Source organism: Lathamus discolor, chromosome 2 (genome assembly GCF_037157495.1).
Source record: "Lathamus discolor isolate bLatDis1 chromosome 2, bLatDis1.hap1, whole genome shotgun sequence".
NCBI lineage: Eukaryota > Metazoa > Chordata > Aves > Psittaciformes > Psittacidae > Lathamus > Lathamus discolor.
In genome coordinates, this window is record NC_088885.1 from 146,289,384 (window position 1) to 146,313,273 (window position 23,890).

Genomic DNA, 23,890 nt, shown 5'->3' on the forward strand with positions numbered 1-23,890 from the left:
GTCTTATCAGAGAGGCTGGGGAGCAGGGAGTAAGCATTACAGGGAACCTAATGAGAAAATAAACACACAGAGGCAAAGTTAACTGCACCTGAAATCACTGGGTTTGCCTTTCAGGTGTTAAATCTTAAACCCCCTAATATGCTAGAGATACAAACAGAAGAGAATCAGAGGAAATGATAAAACAATCACATAAACAGAGCAATTTTGGAAAGGGAATTAGCTCTCATAAAACTTCAGCACGCTAAACTCTAATGTGTTGATTTTCTAATACAAATGTAAGTTTTACTTAAAACTTAGTTTATTTTCTGTGCATTTTTCCAACACACACATTACAAGCAAGTTGTTGCTGGTGGGCTTACTCAGCTATGAACACTACACTGCTGCTATCAGTAAGATCAATCATGCACTAAATTGCTACTGCAAATATACTCTCTCTTCTGGCTTTATTTCTCCACATGGTTGAGCTGCTATTTTCCGCTGTACATTTTTTATGTAGGGAGTAACTGCATTTTGAAGTGGCCTCCAACTTAACCATTGGCTTTTGCACAAGGGTCAATAGGAAATACTTTTTTCTCATACTCTCATGGTATCAAAAGCTGTGGCCAATATAAACACACAGGTTGTGGTCCTGTTCTGTTTGGGACTGTGCTGTTTATCTAAGGAGTTAACAGGCTCTTTAAATGGAACTACATCTATTTTCATCGGTTTTCACTGACAGATGAACCCACAGTATTTTCCCTCTTCTCTTCACAACAGGCAGATTTCAACTCCTTCTCTCACTCAGAAACTAATTAAACAATGCTCACACTTTAAAAAAAATCTATTCGCAAAAAATATCTATCAACAATTTAGCATCACCATCTGAAAACTGAAAGATGCTTAAATAGAAGGCTCACAAAGCCTCTGCTTGGCTGTGATTTACCAACAGTTAAAACGCCAGGAGGAACCTGGGCACCCTTTAAAAGTTTCCAGCTTGATAAGCAGATAGGCATGAAGTGAATGCGTAGCTGTAGGGTGAGGGGTAACCCTGAGGCAGGTGCTTCTGATGCTACAAATACCGGTGGACCTAATGACCACCTTAAAGGTATCTGGAAAGGAAGTTTATTTTCCTAGCAATTGCTTTTTGTTGTTGGTTCTTCCCCCCCTCCCAACAGACTGCCCCTTTAGGGGATTTAAAGTAGGCCTGGAAGGCTGGGGAGCATTGCTGGGTTTCTCAGTTCATTTTTACCTTGGCGCTGTCAGGTACATGAAATCTGGTTTTCCCCAGTGGGATACCAAACCGTGAATCTTTGTTTTAACTGAAGGCTTTGAGGTGTTCCACTTCCCTGGGCTCGCTTCTCGTGAAAACTCATTAGATGCTGAATTTAAATCAGCTTTACTAAAGCTGAGACACTCCCATCCAAGTGTTATTATTCCTCCCACAGTTTACAATTGTGGTAACAAGTCTGGTCCACGAGTGTGTGCGTCTGGCCTGTTTCTAACATGTTTTCCACTGCATCTCCCAATGTCACTGTGGACTTCAAGAACTTACACACATGACACTGTCAGCATGGGGATTTCTGCCATCGCTGTGCTCACGGAAAACACTGCATACCAGAGAAAGAGGAAACAAAGACTGCAGCACTGCACTGAAAACTGAAAACCAAGCACTGTGGGTTGGGATCAGCACTGGGTTGACAAGTCTAGGTATTGTAACACCAAGCACACAGGATTTCATTTTCTGTGGTCTTGAACATACCTGATTCAGAAAGCAAAGCCCCAGTATCTCTTCCAGTTCTCCAGCTCTTTGATAACCCTTATTTTAGTGCTGACCCAGCCCTTGTAAATTAGGTTTGGTAGCATAAAATACATTAAACCTCAGGCTGAGGAACGAATACCAAAGAGACTGGGCTTGGGGTTGTAATTAGCTGTAAACATGGCTGTATAACCCTGAACATGCCAGCCAACCTCCCCATGCTTCATTCACCATCAGAAAAGCTGGAATGATGCTTAGATACTCCGAAAGTCTGCTATGAGGCTTAATTAGCATCAGGGCCTTAGCTCAAAAGGACTTAAGGGGCCAAAACTGTCACCTGGTTTCTCTGGAGCTGGAGGTGACAAAGGGAGGCATTCTTCAATGTACAGGGTCTCCAAGAGTGCTGCCATTGATTGGTGACAACAGACTCCTTAAGGAGGGGTGAAAAATAAAGTGGTATCTCAGTCAGGACAACCTGTCAACTGCAACCCTCAACTCCTGAGTACCTGCACAAGTGGGCACTAGCACTGTACCATACCAGGGGGCCATAAAAGCACCTCATCTTTGCTCTGAATGCTTCTCAACAGACAAGCTGTATTATCTACTCTTTGCAAAACAAATTACAAGGGCACACAGTGACAGGTCTAAGTTGACAAAAATTCTCCATCAGAGCTGGCACTTGAACCCACCTCCAGTCCAGGGCCTTATCTATTAGGCAACACTGCCCAAAAAGATAAGCTCTGTTTCCACGTCCTTGCTAAGAAAGATTTTCTGTATGGCTTTTTTTTCCACAATGACCTAACTCTTTCTCATTACTGTTTCCCTTGGAAACAAAAATGTATTTTGCAGTTTCCTTTGGATTGCCTTTTTTTCCGTTTTTGAGAATAATTGCTCCTAAAATTAAGGATTTTTTGTTGTTTATTCAGGTCTATATGGCACTTTCTGATAAATTCAGAATGAAAAGCAAATCAAGTTTAACAACCATGTTACTGAATAACCTTGATTTATGGATCCCAGCACCACTCTGTGCAGACCTGATCCAGGAGCCAAGAAATCTTGGCCTTGTGCTTAGGCAAGGTGGCTGCTGGACTAGCAATGTGTTAGGTGGTTTTCAGGCTTTCCAAGCTGCATTTCCTAAACGTCACAAGCAAAATGGTCAGCATGCTGCACATTAGTCTGTAGTCTAATATACAGACACTGTGTCAGCAAAGACTGCATCTTTGCATTTGTGTTGATGTCCTTATTTTGGGGAGGAAATTCTGACATATTCCACCAGAAGAAAACACCTTTTTGAAAAGGTAATACCTAAAATACCTGTCCTGGCAGGTGCCCTTAAGTCCCAAAGTCGTTGATTTTGGCAATGTAGAAGCCTGGCCGTGTTGCATGAGACAACCTTACCCAAATGACCGGACCTGATGTAAAATCTCACGCTGTTTCCCACAAGGAAAACCTTTCACAAACAATGAACACAGACAGAGTAAAGTATACATTTTGTTTGTCTACGAACAGGACCAGGGGACCATTTTTGGTGGGACAGGAGCTTCACCTCTATTTGAAGGACCCTGTGACCTTATTAGTGCCAGGGCTCTCTGCTACTGCTTCTCTCATCAGAATTCCTGTTGGCCCTTGCTGCATTCCCATTGTATGGTCTAAAGTTATCAGAGAAGAACATCAATAAAGAAACAAGCTGAAAATATTTTTAAGACCCAAATGTTCTACACAAGCATGCTCTCAGTCTTTGATTAATGAATATAGCAAAAGAGGGCAGTGGCAAAACCAACCATCAACTTTGCAAGATCAGCAGGAGTACAAAGAGAACATGGAAACCCAGTTGACTGTGAATGTACAGCTCCCAGACTACAGCTTTAGGTTTACAGAACAGGCTGGGTGGCATTCAATCTCCACCAAGCTTACTTGCTAAATCACAGTAGAAAACACTAATACTCTTGACTGTTCCATCTCTTCATAAGCAATTACAACAAAAACACAGTATGGGCACAAGTGGATGAGAAATTGGGGATGGCCTATAACAAAGTTTTGCTCAGACTGAAGCATCTGTTAAAGCACATCTTGCAGTACTGCTAATCTTCTGCCAAAAGTCACAGAGCAGATCCTGTTAAGCCTCGCACAAGTTTATTTCTTCTTGGAACCACTAAAAGTTACAAAGCCATTTATAAAATTCAGTGAGAATTCAATCAATTATCTTCCTTTCTTTCTTAAATACAGAATGCAATAAAAGTCTCGTTTCACTGTGTCAAGAGTACTACTCAAAATCAAGTGCTAAATTATTACTCACTTTCAATTCATCACTGCTTTGCAGAATTAACATACACTGAAATCTCAATAAAAACAACTTTGCAAGGGTTGTAGACATGGAGAGAACCAAGACGTGGACAAGACTGTATAATAAACATGACCACTGAAGCCAAGCTTCTGCCTTTTCCAGGCTGTAAACCTGTGTCCTAGCACCTCAACCCCCAAACTGAAAAGTAGAGGTATAACAAATTTCTTCAGCTGCAATAAACTGCAGGAACAAATGTTTTCTTTTCTGTACGCCTTAAGTTCTTTTGAATTAATATTTACTTATGTGTCTCTAAATAGCCAGGAAGCCAGAATTTATTTCAGCATACATTTCCCTTGTCTTCTTGGAGGTGGAAAAAAGAAAGAAGGGATTGGCAAGGCACATTTAAACTCCAAAATAATCCTTTCAAATGACATTTTGCCAGGACATTCCCTTCAATGTAACACAAAAGAATTAATGCAAATAGACTGTCCTTGTAAAGAGAATTGAAACATTCCCATTTTCTCTCTGGTGCTAAAACCTTTTAGCAGAACCACTGTAAAATCGTATCATTCAGGAATGTGAGCACAATACACAGCACTTTCCTTTTTCTCGTTTCAGAGATACTGACGCCCCTATTGCTCTAATCCTCCAGCAAGCATCACACCACTCAAGGCCCACTCAGTCCTAAACTGGGGCTACACAGCCACGCTTGCCATGCTATTCCTGGCAGAGGCGTGTGCATGCAGAGAGCTGCAGGCAGCAAGCCACATTTGCTGAGCAAACCTTGGGTCAATACCTAACTGCTCAAACCCTGCATCTCCTCACTGCCCTACAGCTGCTTGAGACCATCCTGCCCCATGGGGTTCAACTCCCGTCACACAGGTACAAGTTATTCCCAGGGAGATTCCAGCCGAACAGAAGAGTTTTTCACACAGAACAATCAGCCACTGGAAAATTCTCCCCAGGGAAGTGGTGGATTCCCCAACACTGCATAGCTTTAAGATTCAGCTGGACAGGGTGCTGGGGCATCTTGTCTCGGCTGCACATTTGCCAGAAAAGGCTGGACCAGATGATCCTTGAGGTCCCTTCCAACCTGGTATGCTGTTCTACAGGGCTATGATTCCTGTAGCACACAGGCTCTGCACGGGGCCAGTCTGTAAGACTCCAGCTGAAGATGGGTTTGTTTTTCCCTGATTTAGCATAGAGGTGATTTAGCAGGCAAGCAACTGCCCAAGTGAAACAGACATTTAACATTTCTGCTCCTTCAGTGATGTTCCCAGGGAGGAAATCCTTCCCAGCACAGAGGGTTATCACAAAGCCAAGATGCCTTGAACCACTTGTGAAGTATTTTGGCAGACACGTGGGATTTTAGTGACATCCAGATCTCACTCAACACAGGGGAAATTCAGCTTACCACAGATTAAAACCTTTATTGGATGTTTCTCTGTGTGGCCCGGAAGCACTGCTTTCCAAAATGAAGACCTGTACCTGTCTGACAGAACTCAGCTATTGAACAACACACCATGGTTCATCCTTAAGGCTCTCTAATATTAAATGCATTAAACTGCACTTTTTCCTAGCAGCCTATGCAGCTACAGTTTTCTCCAGGTCTGCCAGCAAGATGCTTTCTAAAACCTGTAGCCCAATGGAGAAGAGCTGCACTGGGGACCACTACAAGGCTCCCATATTCATCCTTCTCATCAGGTTTCACAATCTAAAGGAACTTTGCAAATGAGAAACTGAGAAAATTCTCATTTCTGCCTCCCCCCCCCATGACCTCTTTAAGATTTCTTTTTATTTTACCTTCCCCTTTCTTTTTCATTATTTTTATTTCCTGACATATTTGGATGACACAATCTCTGCTCTGCACAGCCTGGAGCTGGCTCCGAGGTGGACTACCAGCCATGGCCCAGAGCAAAGTCAATGTCCACCACCACCTCAAGAAGAACAAGCCATGCACTACAGAAGCCAACAGTGAAAACAACTCTGTTGTTGTAAAATCTTCAAAGACAAGCGTTTCACCCAATTTGTCTGCTTTTCTTTTTCTGTAAAAAATAAACCTTATAGGCCAACCCACCACTGACAAAATTTCCCCCTTATCATAGCTGTTATATCTATTTGTAATATTTGAAGCACTAGAGGGGTGGAGTAAAAGGGTAATAGATACTCCACTCCTTTAGAGGCCAAAGACAGAACTGGACAAATTCTGCTTCCAGAATAAACTGGCATAAGCAGAGTAATATGGAATAAGCTTCACTTTCGAATTTAGTGTTTCTGGTTTTACTGAAAACACTCTTGGTATGTTTACATGGCAGATACGTGCTGTATCTATACTGTGCGTGTGACTCAGAAGTTGGAGGCCAACTGGAGAAATATAAGTAAACAGTGATGGTTTGACTCAGTGACAGCACTGACAGTTCATTTATACTTCAACTTGTTTCTGTCTGAAAGGTGAAGAGGAGGTTTGGGTTTGTATCAGTTTCACAAAGAAAGGGGGGAGGAAGATGCTTCATTTCTTTCTTCCCACTTGACAGTGCTGGTAGTTTATGGATTGTGAACTCCTCGGGTGAAACACAGCTGAAGTTTCACAGACCAGAACCCTGCACTCAGCTGCAGCAGCCCCTCAACAGCTGGGTCAGCCCCATCACTCCCTCTCCAAACTGCACCTCTGAACGAGGAGTGCATGGACACCCATGAAAGACCAGCTTCCAAACTCAGCTATGTATGCAGTAGCACACAGGCACTACCTTGCATAGAACAGGAACTTTTAACAAGCACTTCAGTGTTAGAGCAGGGCAGTCATTTTATAGCTATCCTAACCAACTCTGGTGCACTCTTTGGTGTTACCTGAACCCAGGTACAACAGTGGAAGATGAAATTCTTTCCTCTTCTTGAGAAAATGGGAAGCGGGACCAAACGCTCTGCTCAGCAATCTGGATAAAAGGGCGCAGGTGATTTAAAAGAAGAACCGGCTTTTGAAAAGATTTCCTATTCATATATCCAATCGCTATAGTATAGACCTTCCACACACCATTCAAACCCCACTAAAAAAAGGCAGACTGATTTCATGAGTTGTAATTTCATGGGGCCTGTATGTGTTTGTCACTGTGGACTGCAAGCATCACTCGTAACAGTAAGCAGTACACAGCCATGGTGATCAGCAGTTTTTAGAGATCAGGTCTGCAAATCAGCATGCTCACAGACCTGTCACTTATATCAGATTGATGTCCCCACTCCTATACGTACAGACCATTTATAAAGACATTTATAAGCAAGGGTGACGTGCCAGTTCCAAGGGAGAGGGCAAACGGGGGGACCTGCATGCCCAGGTGTGTCCTTGCCTGCCTGTGAGGGTAGGACAAACCTAAAAACACTGGGGGACATTTCTGGAGCCAAAAGAACATAGAATGGTGCCTCTGAACTTCGCCCCAGTACGACATCCAAAACAAGATCAGGAAAAGCTGTTCGTTTTCCAGACAAGCTCAGTATGTAGGCTTTTCCACAGGTAGTGGAAATAGAAATATTTGTTCTTCCATGAATGCACCACCTCTGCTTAGACTGGTTTTAAGCCCAAGACCATATTCATCTAATGCAGGTACAAGTCATATCCTCATCAAGTAACTACCTACAACCTGAGCTAGTTATCAAGCCTCTCCGCAGAGGGCATGGTCAAGCTTTAGGGCCTGAGTCATTTGACCTATTTTTTAGGGCCACATCAGGAGGAGAGGAATTGCACTCTGGAGCAGCAACTATCACAAATCCAGACATAAAACGCATCTGCATGACACTGTATGTCCAGCCTATTTAGTGTGCAGAACTGATACTCAAGGCTGTATTTCCAGCCACGCTAAGACTTAACGCTGGTCACAGTAAGTATCTACCTGGAGTATGAGTGGCAGGGATACAACCGGCATCACCCCCTCAGACTCACCAGTCCTGTGGCCCCTCCCAGCAGAGGGGCTGCAAGCAGTGTGAATTCACTTTACTCAGGGCACAGCTGTCCCAAGGATACCTCAAGGCATGCACAGAGGGTGATTACCAAGAACACTATGCTTCTGAACATTTCCTGTCTGCAGACATCAAAAAGCACTTGGTTGGGGCAGAAGATAAACCCTTCTCTCTGCCTGCACTTTGCTGGGATTAGATAGATTCACACCAGTTACAGCTTCAAGTTCAAGAGAGAGATTTCCCTTTCCTTCCTCTTGAATGTTTCTTGTTACAAGAGATTGAGAGAATGGGACACCTGGGGATGAGACCTAATGGATTCCAGAACCAGAGTCTCCAAACTAAATCCCACTGTTGCTGAAATGCTGCTAGGTATCCTTGTTATTCTTTCCAGTACCTGTCTTCCTATTTTGGAGCTGTCAGAACCATCATGTTTTCTTAGCATGCAAATGTCCCCAGTGCCATTGTTACTGTGCCCCAAGAGCTCACGTAACATTTCCAGCAGCTAGGAAATAAGAGAGATTACTGCAGCACATACTCCTGCCTGGGAACTAGCAGGGTGTAAGGACTGAAAAGGCAAAATATTAAGAAGCAACAGATAAACTGCCACAGCCATTAGATTATACAGTCATCATGACTATGGAAGTGTTTGCATTCGTTAAAAGAAGTACAACCAATTGAGAAAGACTGGGGGACACATGACACGCACATATGGTTTGCTACTGGCAACAGCACAAACACTACCGGTGATTGCACCTGAGTCCCAAGGACTTGTTAGCTCCAGCTATCGATCCACCAACTACATATATTTTCCTGGCAATGTTTGGCCAGCAGTGTCCACACTGACTGAAACTACCGCAGGTTTAACAGGTCACTGGCGGACTGTAACACCGCTCTCCCTGTTCATCAGGTTCATGCCTTCAAACACGTTATTACCCACCAGCCTCCCCCACTAAGTAGCAAACTGCTGGGATTTGATTCTCTCTTTGTTCGAGGGTACTTATTTGGAGGGGGTGATGGGCTACAAACATCAGGGTTCAACTCAAGTACACAAAAGCCAGGAAATTCACAGCTAGGGCTGAAAATGTGTGCTGACACAGCAGCATTATCTCCTGCCATTAAGCCTTCTCTGGATCTTTTGGTACAACTGCCTGGGTTAAAGCCCGCATGTCAGCAGAGATTTTTCAGGCTTTGCCATGAATTTCTTTGCCCAAGTCAAGCTGCTAGCACCACTCACATATATCCTTCTAACATTATACGATGCACACCTCATGAAGATGAAGCACACGTGCACACGCACCCCCCCTCATTGCCTTTCCGTGCGTGGTTTCACCTTTGTTCTCCCCAAGGGCTGTGAATACAGCATGAACCAACTTGCAAAATCCCAGCCATCATTCCACATTGGACACAAAGGGGGATTAAGTAGAGCTGAACAGTGCTGACAAACAGACCTGGGTAACCGTAGCAATTGGTATTTCAGAGCAGCATCACATCCCAAGGATCTGGCTCTGGCTCCCCCCCAAAGCTGGGAAGGTGGATGGGAGGAGGACCCTGGGGATTAGCCATGGCATAGCTCTCTTTAGGGGGAGGGATGCCAAAAATGGAGCCAGGGGAACAGAGCCTTGGCTCTTTCAAGCCACCCCCACTGAATTCATTTAGCTGCTCTTTAAATAGGAGGGTGAGGACAGGAAGGTTTGTGGGAGCTCACTGGGAAGTGACTTCCCAGAAAAGGGAAAATCTCTATTCTGCTGGCACTGGTGGGCCTGGGCTGGGTGCAGGTGGGCACAGCCACTGCCCTCGCCTCTCCCCTACTGTCCCAGACCCTCACAAAGGGCTTCTCTAATGGAAGCCGAGGGGCAGAACATAAATAGGTGAGGCTTTCCCCCATTCCTGCTGTGTGGACTAGCAGCTACACAAGGTGGGGTGGCTTAAATCGGGTTAAATTGTGAAACACAGCAGTGGGTGAGCCCACTGCCGCAGGACAGCTTGTCCCGGGATCTGGCACACACAGAACATCCCATGGACGTGACACCAGCACCACACACACACAGCTTGGATCAGGACCTCTGTGGGGCTTATTGCCCACACCCGTATTTTCTCCATCCACTTCTAAACCCCAGACCAAGGCTGTTCACAAGTTTAAGAAATGACTTAAACGACAGCAAATGCCCATGAGATCCTATCTGATTGGGAACACAACCAGATAACTTGGCTCTCTGAACAGACACTTTAGAAATTACAAACTAATCCAGTTAGAGACTTTATCTTGTCAGTTACAAGGCATTCGTTACAGATTTACACGTGAATTAAGAAAAAAATGGGAGGTTACTTACACTGGCCCCAAAGTTACCAGCTTTATACAGTGGACTTGCTAGAATGACTCAACATCAAATAAAAGGGCAGGGATTTTACAGTTTTAAAGACATGTCGTTAATTTAATCTATAAATAACTGAAACTGTGTTTCTGAGTGAAAGGGCCATTGTTCATTTTTACCACGGGGATGAAGAGAAGTGCCATGGGGAAGGCAAGGGAGGCTTTCCAGAGGAAAGCTACAGATTTATCTTATAAAAACCACAACCCAGCAATACAGAAGGATACCTTTGGGGAAGCAGCTTCAGGTGCACTTCAGTACAGGGGCAACAGCTTTGACAATACGGATGCCAAAAGGATGAGCTAACCAACTTACACTGGAAAGAGAAAGGAGACACTGGTGACAGATAAATCTGCATTTTATTGGGACTCTAAAACCCTACAGAATTAAAGTTACCATTAATATAGCTGCTTAGGAGGACTTTTTCCAGATGAATGTGAGCCATTTTGGACAATGACACTTAAGCAGTTTCACAGTCACTCTATAAGCCTAAACCTAAACCAGTCCTTCGCTTTAAACGAGATCAGTTCCCAGTTCTGGTTCACTGGGCAACACAGAAGGATTTGCCTTACCACAGGGGAGGCAAAGGCACAGTCAGGGGCAGATGTGCTCCTTTTGATGGCAGTGACATCATTTTGACAGTAAAGCAACAGTAGAAATTTGGCAGGTAATAAATTCCCCTCCGCAAACACAGCTGCAACAGTAATAGCTGTCAGGAGCAGGCCACGTCTTGGGCTAGAGTCTTAACCAAACAAGCCTGCACCTTCGCCCATTAATGCGACTGGAAACCAGTGGGTCCCATCCTGCTTCCCATCCGTACAGAATCCACAGCACTGTCAGCTGTCAGGGAACGCAGAGCTCCCCAGATTGACAGGACTGGCAGGAGAGCCCAATTAGTCTGCCCTGCAAGGCTGCCCAGCTGATGTTAGCCCCGCGGGGAGACCAACCCCTGCTCCAAGCACACAAGGGACTGAAAACCTCGGGTCGAGATCACTAAACCTTCCTTGCAATTAACTGAAATGAAAAGATGAACATTAGAGTCGAGGAAGCTGCTTAAAAGAGGTGGCCTTACAGCCAGGGAGTAAACAGGAAAACAGGCAAAAAATACAGTCCAAAGCCATCCTACATCATCCTTCCCCCAAACATGTTTTATTCCATCGATGACGGAGGGCTCAGTCAGTCAAGATCCGCAAATTGGTAGGCAGTACATTCTGTGCTGTCTGTCAGTATTACACATCCTAAAGGGCTGAATAAATAATTGAAGAATAAATAATTGTGCCAGGGCTTTGTCTCATGGGCCATTTTTATAGATTGCTGTCTAATGATAGCACCATCTGCGACACTCTGCATTAATATGGGATAAAATTACACAGCGCTTTGTTTGCTCTGACACTGTGATGTTATGATGTCTCTTAATATTATCTTGAATAATAGGCTAGAGCAATGATGGAAGTGTCCCAGTTGCTTGTAAACTCTCATTTAGGGAAAACCAAGTTTAAGCAATCAGAGACTTTTTTTCCCCCCAGGCACAGGACAGGGAAGAATGGGGAAGCCTCACCACTTCCAATGCTTGCCATATCAAGGTAATTAAAAAGAGAGGAGCTCGTTAGTACGTTTTTGCTATGCATGTCCAATTCGGAGGCTGCAGGTTAAAAGCCCTGTGCTGGCAGAGGCAGCCCGGCTCACCTCCAGGAAAACCACAGTCCAGCTCCAGTCCCTTCCTCAGCACAGAAAAGGAGGCAAATGGATTAATCACAGGCTCTCACTCCCTAAATCCACAGGAAATAAGACAATTTACATCAGTTTAATCTGGGACAGAAGCATTCCATGGGTGATGGGGGGTACCTGCAAGGAGACAAAGGCTTTTTGCATGGGAAAGAAAGCAAGCTTCAGCTCTACGGCTTGCTGGAGCTGCTTTACACTTCTTAACAGTTCTCCACCCCAGAAACATTGTCCTCTTTTTTCTTGGAAAGAAAAACCTGAAGCCATGGTTAACTATTTACTGACAATACAGCTTCTGCAGGACACCAGCAGCACTTCATTTCCTTTCCCTCCTCAAAGGATCTTGTGGACATGGCCTCCCCCTCCTTCCATCCCCAGCAGAAGGCACCGGCAGGGCCAGTCAGAACAGAACACTAGCAGCCCTGGTCCCTCACCCATGTGCATCTGCAACTGCTTGTGGTGAGCAGCTGCTGCCCTGGTAGGTCTACACGGACAGGAGCCAATTTGGGTCCTGGGGAGTCAGAACAAATGGATTTGCTGCCTCAAAGCTATTACTCACCTGGGGAGCAAATCGTGACATTTTAAGTAGGTTGCGCAAAGCCCGGTCTCAGCAGCATCACCATCCAGCATCACCGCAGGGAGCCTGCAGAGAGGAGAGCTTTGGCCTCTCAAGCCCCAGCCCTCCATCCCCAACCACCACTTGGCACCACCTGCATCCAGAACTGAGCATTTCCATTTTCACATCCCAGCAAAGCAGCCCGGGCGAGGTGCTGGGCAGACGGGGCCCCTGCACTTATGGCACCCATAATGGCATGACTGTGATCACAGGCTTCAGGAACCAATTTGCAAAGCAAGAGTTTTCAAACTCTCCATGGATCAGGTTGAGCTCGGCTTCAGAAGTACAGGGACCAAAGGAAGGAGGCTTGCAGGAAGCTTTGGAGAACAAAGCATTGTGGCGGCTGCAGTCACAGGGATGATGGTGAAGGAAAAGCCTCTTGCCTCCATGCCTTTCTTCTACCATCAGACAAAAATTCTCCAATCGCTCAATCCCACCCTAGTAGAAACAGCTGGCATACAAAGCAATCTGGGATGTGTGGTTATAACCTGGCTGACCAGAGGCCAAGTGACATCTAGATTAACAATTAGGAGACCTACTGATACAATCCCTGGCAGGAAGATGCCTACAACCAGCATAAGTCCTCTCCAAACAGATACATGCAGCATCCTACCCGTGTTCTGACCAGTGTGGACCACGGCTGAGACAACTATGGACCTGCTAATGGATTACAGCATGCAGTCTGGTTTCTCTCAAACCACAGATACCCAAATGCATGACACAGGCTCCTGAAGCACACCGACATAGCATGACACCAGTGGGATCCTACTTCTGCACGAAGGGCTTGCTGAGGCTTTCAGACAGATTTGGCCACCTACACATTAACCAGCACATGCATGCACAGAAATCAACTAATCAATGACTGCAGTTCATGTAAACCCAAACTTGCATTAAAGGAGATATGCACCAGGACCTAAACCCAATGGTGGCAGTTTTGCCCTTGGTAACCCATCATGGCTCTGATGTGTTTCCAGGGCTCTGTCACAGGCTTCTCACACTCCAGCCAGCACAAATGCCAAACAATGAGGCCATCTGATTTATGTGGGGGTGTACCTGGGTCTAAAAATCGCTTAAACCAAGCTCAAAACCAGCAAGGTACAACTGAGAGGTGTGTTCACCACAGATAATGTACTGGTAAGTTTCCACTTTATCACTTTAAGAGATTCCACCTAGAAAACCTTCCTAAAACAATTTTAACTCCAGGCACACACTCTTCCTGTTGGCAACTGAAAACCAGGGAAAACTCCATGAGTGGCACCGGGAGCAACTAAAACACTAAAAGTGGATCCTTTTGGGGAAAACTAAAAGGGGAACAGACAGCGATCCCACCACTGCAAAGCGAACATTCGTAACTTGGGGTACAAGAGGCACCGACTTTAGCTGGGCTTATGTTTTGGTACGGTTTTGTTTCTCAGGTTGGAACGTCATCAAACAAGAACAAGCAGGTCTCCTCCCAGGCTCACAGACTGCTACTGCTCCTCTCTCCAGAGAGAATGCAGCAGTGGCTTTCTGAAGCACTCAGCACAGACGTGTGGAAAACTCCTGAAACCAGTTAATGACTTTCTGGCACAACTGGGCACCACCAGCTGAAATCCCTGGTCCGCAGCTTGTTCTGCTGGTGGCCACAAGGCTTATTCAGAGCACAAGCAATGCCTGGGAAAAGCATCCACATCAGAGGCCACAGAGGAGCCTAGCACCCTGCCCTTGGCTCTGACACGGAGATGCGCAAATTCCATCATCTATCCTGCACCTCCACCTGGCTAGCAGGGAACATCAATCCTTACCCTGCCACAACAGCTGATGTTCTGCAGTAGTGATTAGGAAATGTTCAAATGTACCCAAGCAGACACCACATCCCATGTAGCAACTTATTCTAATGCCAAAACACCACCCCTATTGCCTGGTACACCTGGGTATCGCGTGCATGCCTTCCTCTTCCTCCTGGAAGAAGTATAGACCCCTCCTGGAGAGCAAAAGGCGGAACACAGACTGTAGATGTGCACAAGAAGTAGGAGACAGGAGACAACACAGACACTGGAAGATGACAAGGGAAAAAGTATTCATCAAATAAATTACCAATGAAGAGAACTTGGGCTACAAATTGGAAAAATGTGTTTTTTCCAGCAAAGACATAAAACACTCACAGATGCCTCAGACACAGCGGATCCACACGCACCCTCAGAGGTGGCTCTGCCTTGCAGGCATTCCTCCATTTCTGCTGCAGATAAAGAGGGGCCAGTGACCCATAAAGCGTGGGGGATTCATCCCGCAGCACCCAGGCAAGGCACGGAACAGCCACTGTGCTCCAGTGAAGTTCAACTGCAAATCCCGTTGAGAACGGCATGGCTCCCTGGGGGCTGCAGAGAAGGGCCAGCGGAGGGAAAAAGAGGAGAAGTTTAGGTCCTTGCCGAACTGCAGATAAAAAGGGGGGATAAGAATACCATATTACAAAAAGAAAACTAAAGGCCACTAACGCATTAGGGTAAAGTTTCTCATACCTACAGCCAAAAAAGGGATGGGGTAAAGAGAAAGGTGCAAGTGGGGTGTGCAGGTCACGCCACTCACCACCTGGTCAGAGGGTGCATACCCACTTCTGTTGAAATAGAGCGACCAAAAAAAGAGTAATAATAATAAAAAGTACTGCTCCTGACATTAAATATTCATGGCAACAGCTACGGTGCAGCTAATGGAAAGTGTCTGTGAAGCCTTTAAGAAGTTTGTTAATGCACAGAGAGCAGCAAAGGTCACAGCACGCTTGGTGCAAATCAGGAGCAATCGAACAGAAATAGTTTGTCCCTTTTCAAACCAGCACTATAAAGGTGTCCATTTATTGCACCAAAACCACTGAAGGCACCAGGAAGGGTCATAAACACTCATTAACACTGTTCCCGGTAGCCAGCCGATCTGCTGCATAGCCATTAAAACCTCCCCTTGTGATCCTGACACCCGATTTCAGTTGTCAGCACAAAGGAAGCTTCCCAGACCCAAGGACAGAGCTGCACATTAGTGCCACCTTCCCCTACCCAACGAAAAGGGCCAAAACCCATGTACACCTGTAACCTCCACCCTGCAGTGGGGTTCAGTCATAGTTAACAAGCACAACACGCCTACAGGAACACCGTGCAAGCTACTTGTCTTCACTATCCCAATTTTCTAACAAAGCAATATACAGACCTCAATACCCCTGAGTTTGTAGGGGAGAGAGCAAAACATCTGATGCTCCATGGCCCAATCAGCACAACTGCAATTTGCCGACGTGCCCAGTTCTGTCCCTTACCCTCTCCTTCAAAATAAATCATATTTGCTCAATATAAATCATATTAGCAAAAAATAAATTTGCTACCCCAAACTGATAGCAGCAAACTCTGATTTTTGTGGTTTCCATCACTGTTTTATGCTGAACAGCAAACAAGCTCAACTTGCCATCCCACCCCATTCCAGGCCCTGCAGAACATCTGGGTTTCCTGGGCAGAGCAGGAGCTGCAGCAGAGCACCATTTAAAACCACCTCTGGCTATTTTAATGGAGAGGTCCTGCAGAATCACATCAGCCGGAATAAAAAGCACCGCTTTTGAACACTTCACACTGACTCTTGCCTCTTTTTCAAGCAGAACTGCAGATGCAGCCAACAACAGCAACTGTTGGGAGCCCCATCTTGCACCATCTATGCATCCACAAGCCCCAGCACAACAGCATTTCAGGTCTGCTAGAAGACACCAGTCTTCTAGCATTAATGCCATGCAAATAATAAGGATGATAAATCACAGAGTCCTGCCACCTACCCAGACACAAAAGCAATTAAAAACCTGCAACATCTACGTGATGAATACTAACTGCATGGGCACCTTTGAGGATGCCAAGTGCATGCTGCCTGCAGATCTTCACCAGGCACACAACACTTGCAGCCCAAAAACCGCAGGCACAAGCATGCCCAGCTGGTTTAAATGTATATTGGAAGCCTTAAAGTATAAAAAATTGCCTAGATCTCTCTTGCTCCCCACTGAACCATGATTTTAATCAAAATGCAGCTCCTGATGCATCAGCACTTCACTTCTAATACTACTTCTACTGGCAAAGATCAAGACACCAGTTGCTTTGCTTTACCCTGGATTTTGAAAAGCATAATGCCCACAAACCTGTTCACAGTGCATGAGCAGATCACATTAAGATACCAACTTATTAGTTATATTAATGAATTTGTGACAAGGATCTGAAGGCACAGGAATCTGTCACTCCCATTGCTTGGTTCAATTGCTCTGTACCAGTTCATTCATCTCCTATGGCTTGCTCAGCTTTCCAGGCACCTGTATGAGACAGTTTCCTCTCCTTCACTTTTTAAGTAAAAACTGAGTGGAAAGAAAAGAACAAGTGATTCATTCCCAGAAAAATCCATTTGTGATGGAAAAGGAACCACCAACACATGTAAATATTTCCTAGAAAGGAGTAACTGTTGGTGCGTCTTCTTATGCTAATACCCACAGCACTCCTTGGCTTTATTCTACATAGAAAAGCTTGCCATCAATTGCATTTTCCTCCTGAACATGATGAACTTTGCATATTCCGCTGGTCTAATCACCAGACTTCCCCTGTGGAAGAGCCTTCCAAGATGTCATGGTCCTCTGTGAACCCTAAACTCTCCTGTGGAGCACGAGCACTGGCTAAACCCTGCCCAGCACAGGAAGGGAAGCAGGGTTTTTGGGTTGGGCTGTACTGCTGTTTTCACTTGCCATGATCTGATGAATGGATTTGTGAAATCCATGTGGTTGTGAATAAAGCCTGCAAAACTCACTGCGTCTCACGTGCTGAGCTGTTTGTGGTGCCTGGGCTCTGTAACACCAACTCTTCCATCTGTGTGGGTTGGTTTTCACAGCTAACATGAGGTGCATGTTACCTCAGAGAGAATGCAGCAGCCTAATTGTAAAGATGATTAAATGCAAAGAAAGGAGGTTGAGCTGGTAGGATGGCAACCAGACAAAAAGTCACAGTGTATTCAATGCCACTGAAAACATTGTGTGTGTGTGCATGTGTGTAAATGAAAGATGTGGTCTATACATCAGCTCTGAACATGCACAGAAGCACTCAAATCACACACCCAGAACAGAAAAATGCAGACACCAGAGAGGACACAGCTTTGCAAATTTAAATTTGGTGCAAGAAATTTCAGGTTGGGTGAAAGCTTTTATTTTTAAGAGCATTTACTTTTACAAGCATCCATTTGGCTTCCTGAAGTGATGCCCAACCCAAATAGAGCAAGACATACCAGAAGACCATGAAGCTTTATGCTCATGTTACACCAATCCGTACCCCTCAACAATTCCATGTGTGCTCACGGTCATCATTTGGCCAATTTCCTTCCCGGTTTCTTCATTTTTCAGATTATCAAATTACTAATGTACTTGCACACACTTTCTGTATATGAACAGTGGATAGATACTAAATAGCAGAACCTTTCACGTGGTAAGCATTGAGCTTGGTTTTAAATCAGGGAAAAAAGGACAGACCAGGTGAACTATTCAAAGCCACAACCACAGCCCAGAAGAATTCATATTTAGGACCTTCCCGGATTCAAATTCAGCATATTAGATCACTCTTTCCTGCAACAGCGTTATTCTTTATCTAGACTTTGCCACAACAACAGATCAAACCCATCCAAGCCAGAAAGCATCAGAAATGCCATTATCCACAATAGACTTACATCAGGATGAACTGACTTGCAGCACCCAGAGGAAAGAGACTGCTGAAAATAAGATATTAAGAGCCAAATTAATCGGTGACATAAGCAGGTACAAGTACATTGAGTGAAATGGAGTAGCTTATGCCTGCAATGAATATAACTGTAAGCATTTAGTAGGTTCTTCTTCAAGCCTTTGTTTAAACAAATCTGAATTTATTAGTCTGCTGCTGAATAAATATGATAAATTCTCATTGAAATTATCCTCTGGTGAGCAGCAATAAATACCAGGCAATATTATTTCAAGTGATCCATTATCTTAATCTGACTAAGAGCAACTCCAGGTTTCTGCATGCAGAGACAAAAGTTATCTTCAAAACAATAAGTGAATGTAAAATGTGCTGCAAATTCGGGGAGGAACAAGGAGACATTCCCAAGCTCAGTACCAAATCAAGCAGCTCAGACACCCCGCCTCCACGGAGTTCAAACAGTAACAATACAGAACATTTCCATACATAATTTACAAGCTACTATGAAATGCTAGAGGTCAAAACTTCCAGGGCATAATTTAACAGGGAAAACGTGAACGGAATGTCCAATCAGCCTTTGTGATATTCCTAGAAAAACATAGAGTAAAAACACAGACAGCATTTGTGATTAGGAGGGGAAAAGTCACGTTTGTCAGACATGGCATCCAAACATGCTTTGGAGTTTATTTCAGTAACAAGTACTTGGACACACAAAGGCCACATGTAGGAAAGAAGCAGATGGAGAAAAATAATTTAGAAAGCATATTATTTGTGCTTTGTTACCTAAATACATGCTCAGTCACCTCAGCACTTCCCAGGGCTCTCCAACTGTGGCATTAACAAACCCTGGTGTTGTGAGACACTTCCAAGCACTGCATTTGAGCGCCATAGAAGATGACATTCTTTGGATGTTTCAGTCTCTGGAAGCTGAAGCTCAGGCTGCTGTCTGACTTGATCCTTTGCACAGGGACCAAAAGCAGGCAATGCCCCATCTTTTACACCTTCCCTCCAAGATATCATTAAAGACAAAGCTTCAACCAGTCTTAAGCTCTTGGTACAGCAGCACTGAGCAGCGCACAGAGTACCTCCTCCAGATGGGCTACAGAAGCCCACAGCAGCTGCCCATCCTGAGTGCATCCTCCCTGCCTGCCCCAGCTCTGCTCCACTGCCCTGCCTGCAGCTCCCATCCCATCTAGCAGCAAAGTGTCTCAAACACCACTGCAACACGTGCTTCACGCAGCAACCATGCCTGATCTTTGTACAAAAGAACCCCAAGCGTGAAACTCCCAAGCACATAATGAGACCCCACCTGGAGCAGTGTGTTAAGTACTGTGTTCAGTTCTGGGGCCCCCAACAGAAGAGGGATGTGGAGCTGTTGGAGCGAGACCAGAAGAGGCCACAAAGATATCAGAGGGATGGAGCACCTCTGCTATGAAGACAGGCCAAGAGAGTTGGGCCTGTTCAGCTGGAGAAGAGAAAGCTCTGGGGAAGCTTTACAGCAGCTCCCAGTGCCTAAAGGGGGCCAACAAGAAACCTGGAGAGGGACTTTTCACAAGGGCAGGCAGTGACAGACAAGGGCTAATGGCTTTAAACTGAAAGAGAGTAGACTCAGATTAGATATTAGAAAAACTCTTCCCTGTGAGGGTGCTGAGGCCCTGGCACAGGGTGCCCAGAGAAGCTGTGGCTGCCCCATCCCTGGCAGTGTTCAAGGCCAAGTTGGACGGGGCTCAGAGCAACCTGGTCTAGTGGAAGGCATCCCTGTCTGTGGTAGGGGGTTGGAACTAAATGATCCTTAAGGCCCCTTCCAACCCAAACCTTTCTGTGATATAAAATTTGCGTAATGGGAAGAAGACAGAAAATAAGACAGTTAAGACATGAAATCTCTGATGAAGGGACATGACACAAACATACTCTACTTAAAAACACATCTCACACACCACTTTTACCACATTTAGAAGAAAATCACACTCGAAAACAGAGTAATTTGATAAAAGTTCAGGACCCCATCAGCCCTGGGCCTTCTCCAAGGCCTGGCTACAATGCCCAAGGAGCTTGTGGAGGGGAAGGTATCTCTCCACTGGCCACGTCCTTTCTGCCTCCATCCTGGTTTCACTTTGGTTACAAGTGAGATGGCACCTCATCTGAGTTGGGATACCCTGGCAGAGAGCTGGCTCAGCACCAACCCTGCCAGATCTACCTCAAGTCATCCCACTTCAGCGCTTTCTTTCGGTTTCTAGGGAAATCTGAATCAGTGGAGCGAGCTCCCACCAGGTTGTGCTTTGAAATCACACACTTGTGGTGCACCATCCAGCACCGGCAGCTTTCAGATTTGGTTTGGTTTCGAACCAAGGTGCCAGACACAAATGCCTTCACACCAGAAGCCCTCCAGGTCAATATGGACGTGTTTCAAGCCACGGTGAGCATCTCTGCTGCAGGTGTGTTTGTTTCAACTATGTGGTTGCCCATGTAGTTTACAGTTTACATCTCACACTATAAATGCAGAGTCACCTTCTCACCTCCTCACCACCCAAACCAAAGCAGCATAACCCTACTTCTAGCAAATATGGGAAGAAACAGAGCTGAAAGAAAAGAAAAGGCTACTGCACTGAAAGATGTGCTGCTTTACAAATCCTTAATTCTCCCCCTCCCTCCATCCTTGGGCTTTCACACACAACATTCATCTTCTTGGTAACTCCTTGAAGCTTGCCTGCTTCTCTTAATGACCAGCAGCCACCCACATGTCCAGCCCTGTGCTGAGCCAACCCAGCAGGGCAGAGGCCACCTCCTGCTACTACCTTCTCACGGCAGGTTGCTTCAGGGTCTTCTTTATGATTTTACCCTAGCTCCAAGAATTACAAGATCCAACAACAGACTAATTCCTAACAAAGATGCTGAAATTCATGAACACAAATTGGTCAGACAACAGCCTTGTCTATAACTAAGGAAATATTGCAGCGCCTGCAGCCTCCAGCTTTTCACTTTGGCTTTCTTTCGAAACTCTAAAGCTGGCACCTTTGTGCATTTTTCTATCCCAAACACCCCTGCAGTTTACTGCTATTTGCCTGTGAAAACAAAAGTCACTGAGCACGTCTTCTACCAAAGGACAGGCCTTGCCTCAGTTCAGTCCCTCTGCACAGAAGCCTCCACCTGACAGAAGTAACTGTCCTTTCTGCCACTTCTTTCCAACCCCACAACAAGCAGATGCACAAAACCAGCATCTACATGAAGATATTTTGCCAGGAGTACATTGCTCTGACAGGTTTCCATAAAACCTGTCCAGCTGTGTTTCAGATGACTCAAGGAACAATGCCTCAAACAGTCACTGCATCTGCACTGCATCTTCAGTTTCCTTTCCTACTCCTTTATTTCCCCTGAGTATCTTCACCCAGCATATGTAAGGAAAGCAGACGGAAGAATACACCACTATCATTTACGAATTGCCTCAGTCATGCTGCTAACAGTCCCACTTAATTGTACAGTAGTATTTGCTTGGCAGCTTCTCCCACCATAACGTAATAATAACCCACTGCACTGTCCCAAGTGAGCTACCAGGGCTCAGTTTACCATGTCACTTTATTCTCTACACCAACTACCCGAAACACTATCCACTTGACTCCTACTGCCCTGTATTTAAGCATATAGTCAAGATCAGAGCAGTCAATATCCATCTCGGCTTTATGATCAACCAATCCATGGACATGAGGTCAAATAACGAAGTATCACTGCTCAGAGATACTTACCAGCACCATCCTTATTACAGGCAAATCAGTCATTAATCATGGTCCAGGATGGTGGGTTTAACTTTTTGTAGTATAGAAGTGAAGTCAAGATTATACATACAGCTGGCCTATCAACAACAACCCAAATCAGCCTCTGGCTACAGACATGGTTGTCTTGCCTTGTGATGTGAAGTTTTCATTTACTGCCCAAAGCATTCAAACACAGAAATCTGGTTTCTTCCTCCCCACACTTTAAGTGTTTGTCTAGGCTGTTCCCAACTTTTTCCTTTCAGCATTCCCTAACAAACAGCTACACTCACTGTCCTGCTATGCCAGACACTCAGGCTCAGCTACTGATGAAGACCAGAAGCGTAACGTGAGGATGGGGAAGGGGATCCAGCAACAGGACTCTGAGAAACCTGAACCTTGTTTTCTGTTCTGCACCAGCTTCCCAGGCAACCTCAGTGAGCTGGCTGGGACCACCACCTCCCAAATCCCAGCACCTGGAAGGACAATGGCAAAAGGAGCCTCTCATTCCATCCCAGAGCTCAGCCTCCTGATCTGGGCTATGCCCACAAGATGCCGTCACCGGTATTTGGGCTGACACCATGAATGCAACGAGAGCCTAAGGGAATCACCTCCCAGCAAATATCAGTCACAAACAGCCAACATTTTATTCCCCAAACCACAGCCCCCGTCTTCTGGCATTGGTACTCTGAATGTCCCATCCTTTCAGGGCTGGCTGGAGAACACATCACCATGCCAGGGCAAGGGGGCACATGTCAGGTTTGTGTATGATGCATGTTGAAAGACTAGGGAAGCTTCTTGTTCTGTTGTATTTTCATAAGAAAGCCATGGGCTAATTAAAGAAAACGCAAAGCTTGATGTTCCCAGTTCTGAAGTAATGTCCCTTCTGCTCTACAACTGCCCCAACAAAGCGTCCCAACATTCTTTCTTGCGTTGGTTGTTCACCCAGACACATCACCCCATGCCAGGGAGCCAGCTGAGCTCATGGAGCTGGCGAAAGCTCCCAGCAGTGGGATCAGAGTAGTGCCAGTGCCAAGGCAAGAGGGGCAGTAACCATCTACTCCTCACCAAGAGCCAGGGATATGAGGCTGTCCTGTGCCCAAGGGATGTCAAACCACAGCTGAACAAGCAAACCATCATGGCAATGGTGGCTTCCCCTTCAAGTCTTCTGAGCCTCCCATTCAGCTCTTGCTTTTTGGGAAGCACACCTGCGCTCAAAAGAAGTTTTGAAGCAATCAAACTCCTGAGCCTGGAGTGGAGAACCAAGCAAGGAACTCCACTGCTTGGTGCCAGGTTGTAGAAGCCCGAAATCCTCCTTTCCTGGCAGCTTTACTACTAGCTCCAGCAGAGCCAAGAGATCTCCTACCTGCCCAAGCTCCAAGGAAAAACAAGGAATAGCTGGCAGTAGAGGGTTTAAGTGTATGAGAGCAGAGATCTTCAGCACGTTGTACTTCCTATAAAGAATTTCACAACTGACTTAAGCTGCCCAAAGTGAGTTTAAGCCAGCTCTTTCTTCCCTCCCTTTTTCACCCTACTTCTTTTCACAGGACCACACTCATAATGATGGAAGAGGTTAAGTTAAAAGTGTCATCTACATAAAGGTTGCCTAGATACTTAGAAGACAAGTGCCACAGAAGGTGTGCAAGTAATGACATTTTACTTCATGTCACATTTAAAAGAAAACGCACCCAATGCTACCGCTCTGCGTACAATGGGAAAGAGAATAAATAATGAGTCCATGTCACACTGATAGCACGACTGAAGCTAATGG

General features: G+C 45.4%; 1 protein-coding gene across 2 annotated transcripts in view; it reads right to left on the reverse strand.

Annotated features, from left to right (window-relative positions):
* Positions 1 to 23,890, reverse strand: part of EXT1 (exostosin glycosyltransferase 1) — a 176,668-nt gene that overhangs the window by 135,852 nt on the left and 16,926 nt on the right. The window contains exon 2 of one of the 2 annotated variants that reach the window (XM_065668843.1): positions 12,618 to 12,701. The exons of the other annotated variant lie outside the window; for it this stretch is intronic. Within the exon in view, the coding sequence (XP_065524915.1) occupies positions 12,618 to 12,701 (84 nt within the window). The remainder of the gene's footprint in view (positions 1 to 12,617; positions 12,702 to 23,890) is intronic. 2 annotated transcript variants of the gene reach the window in all.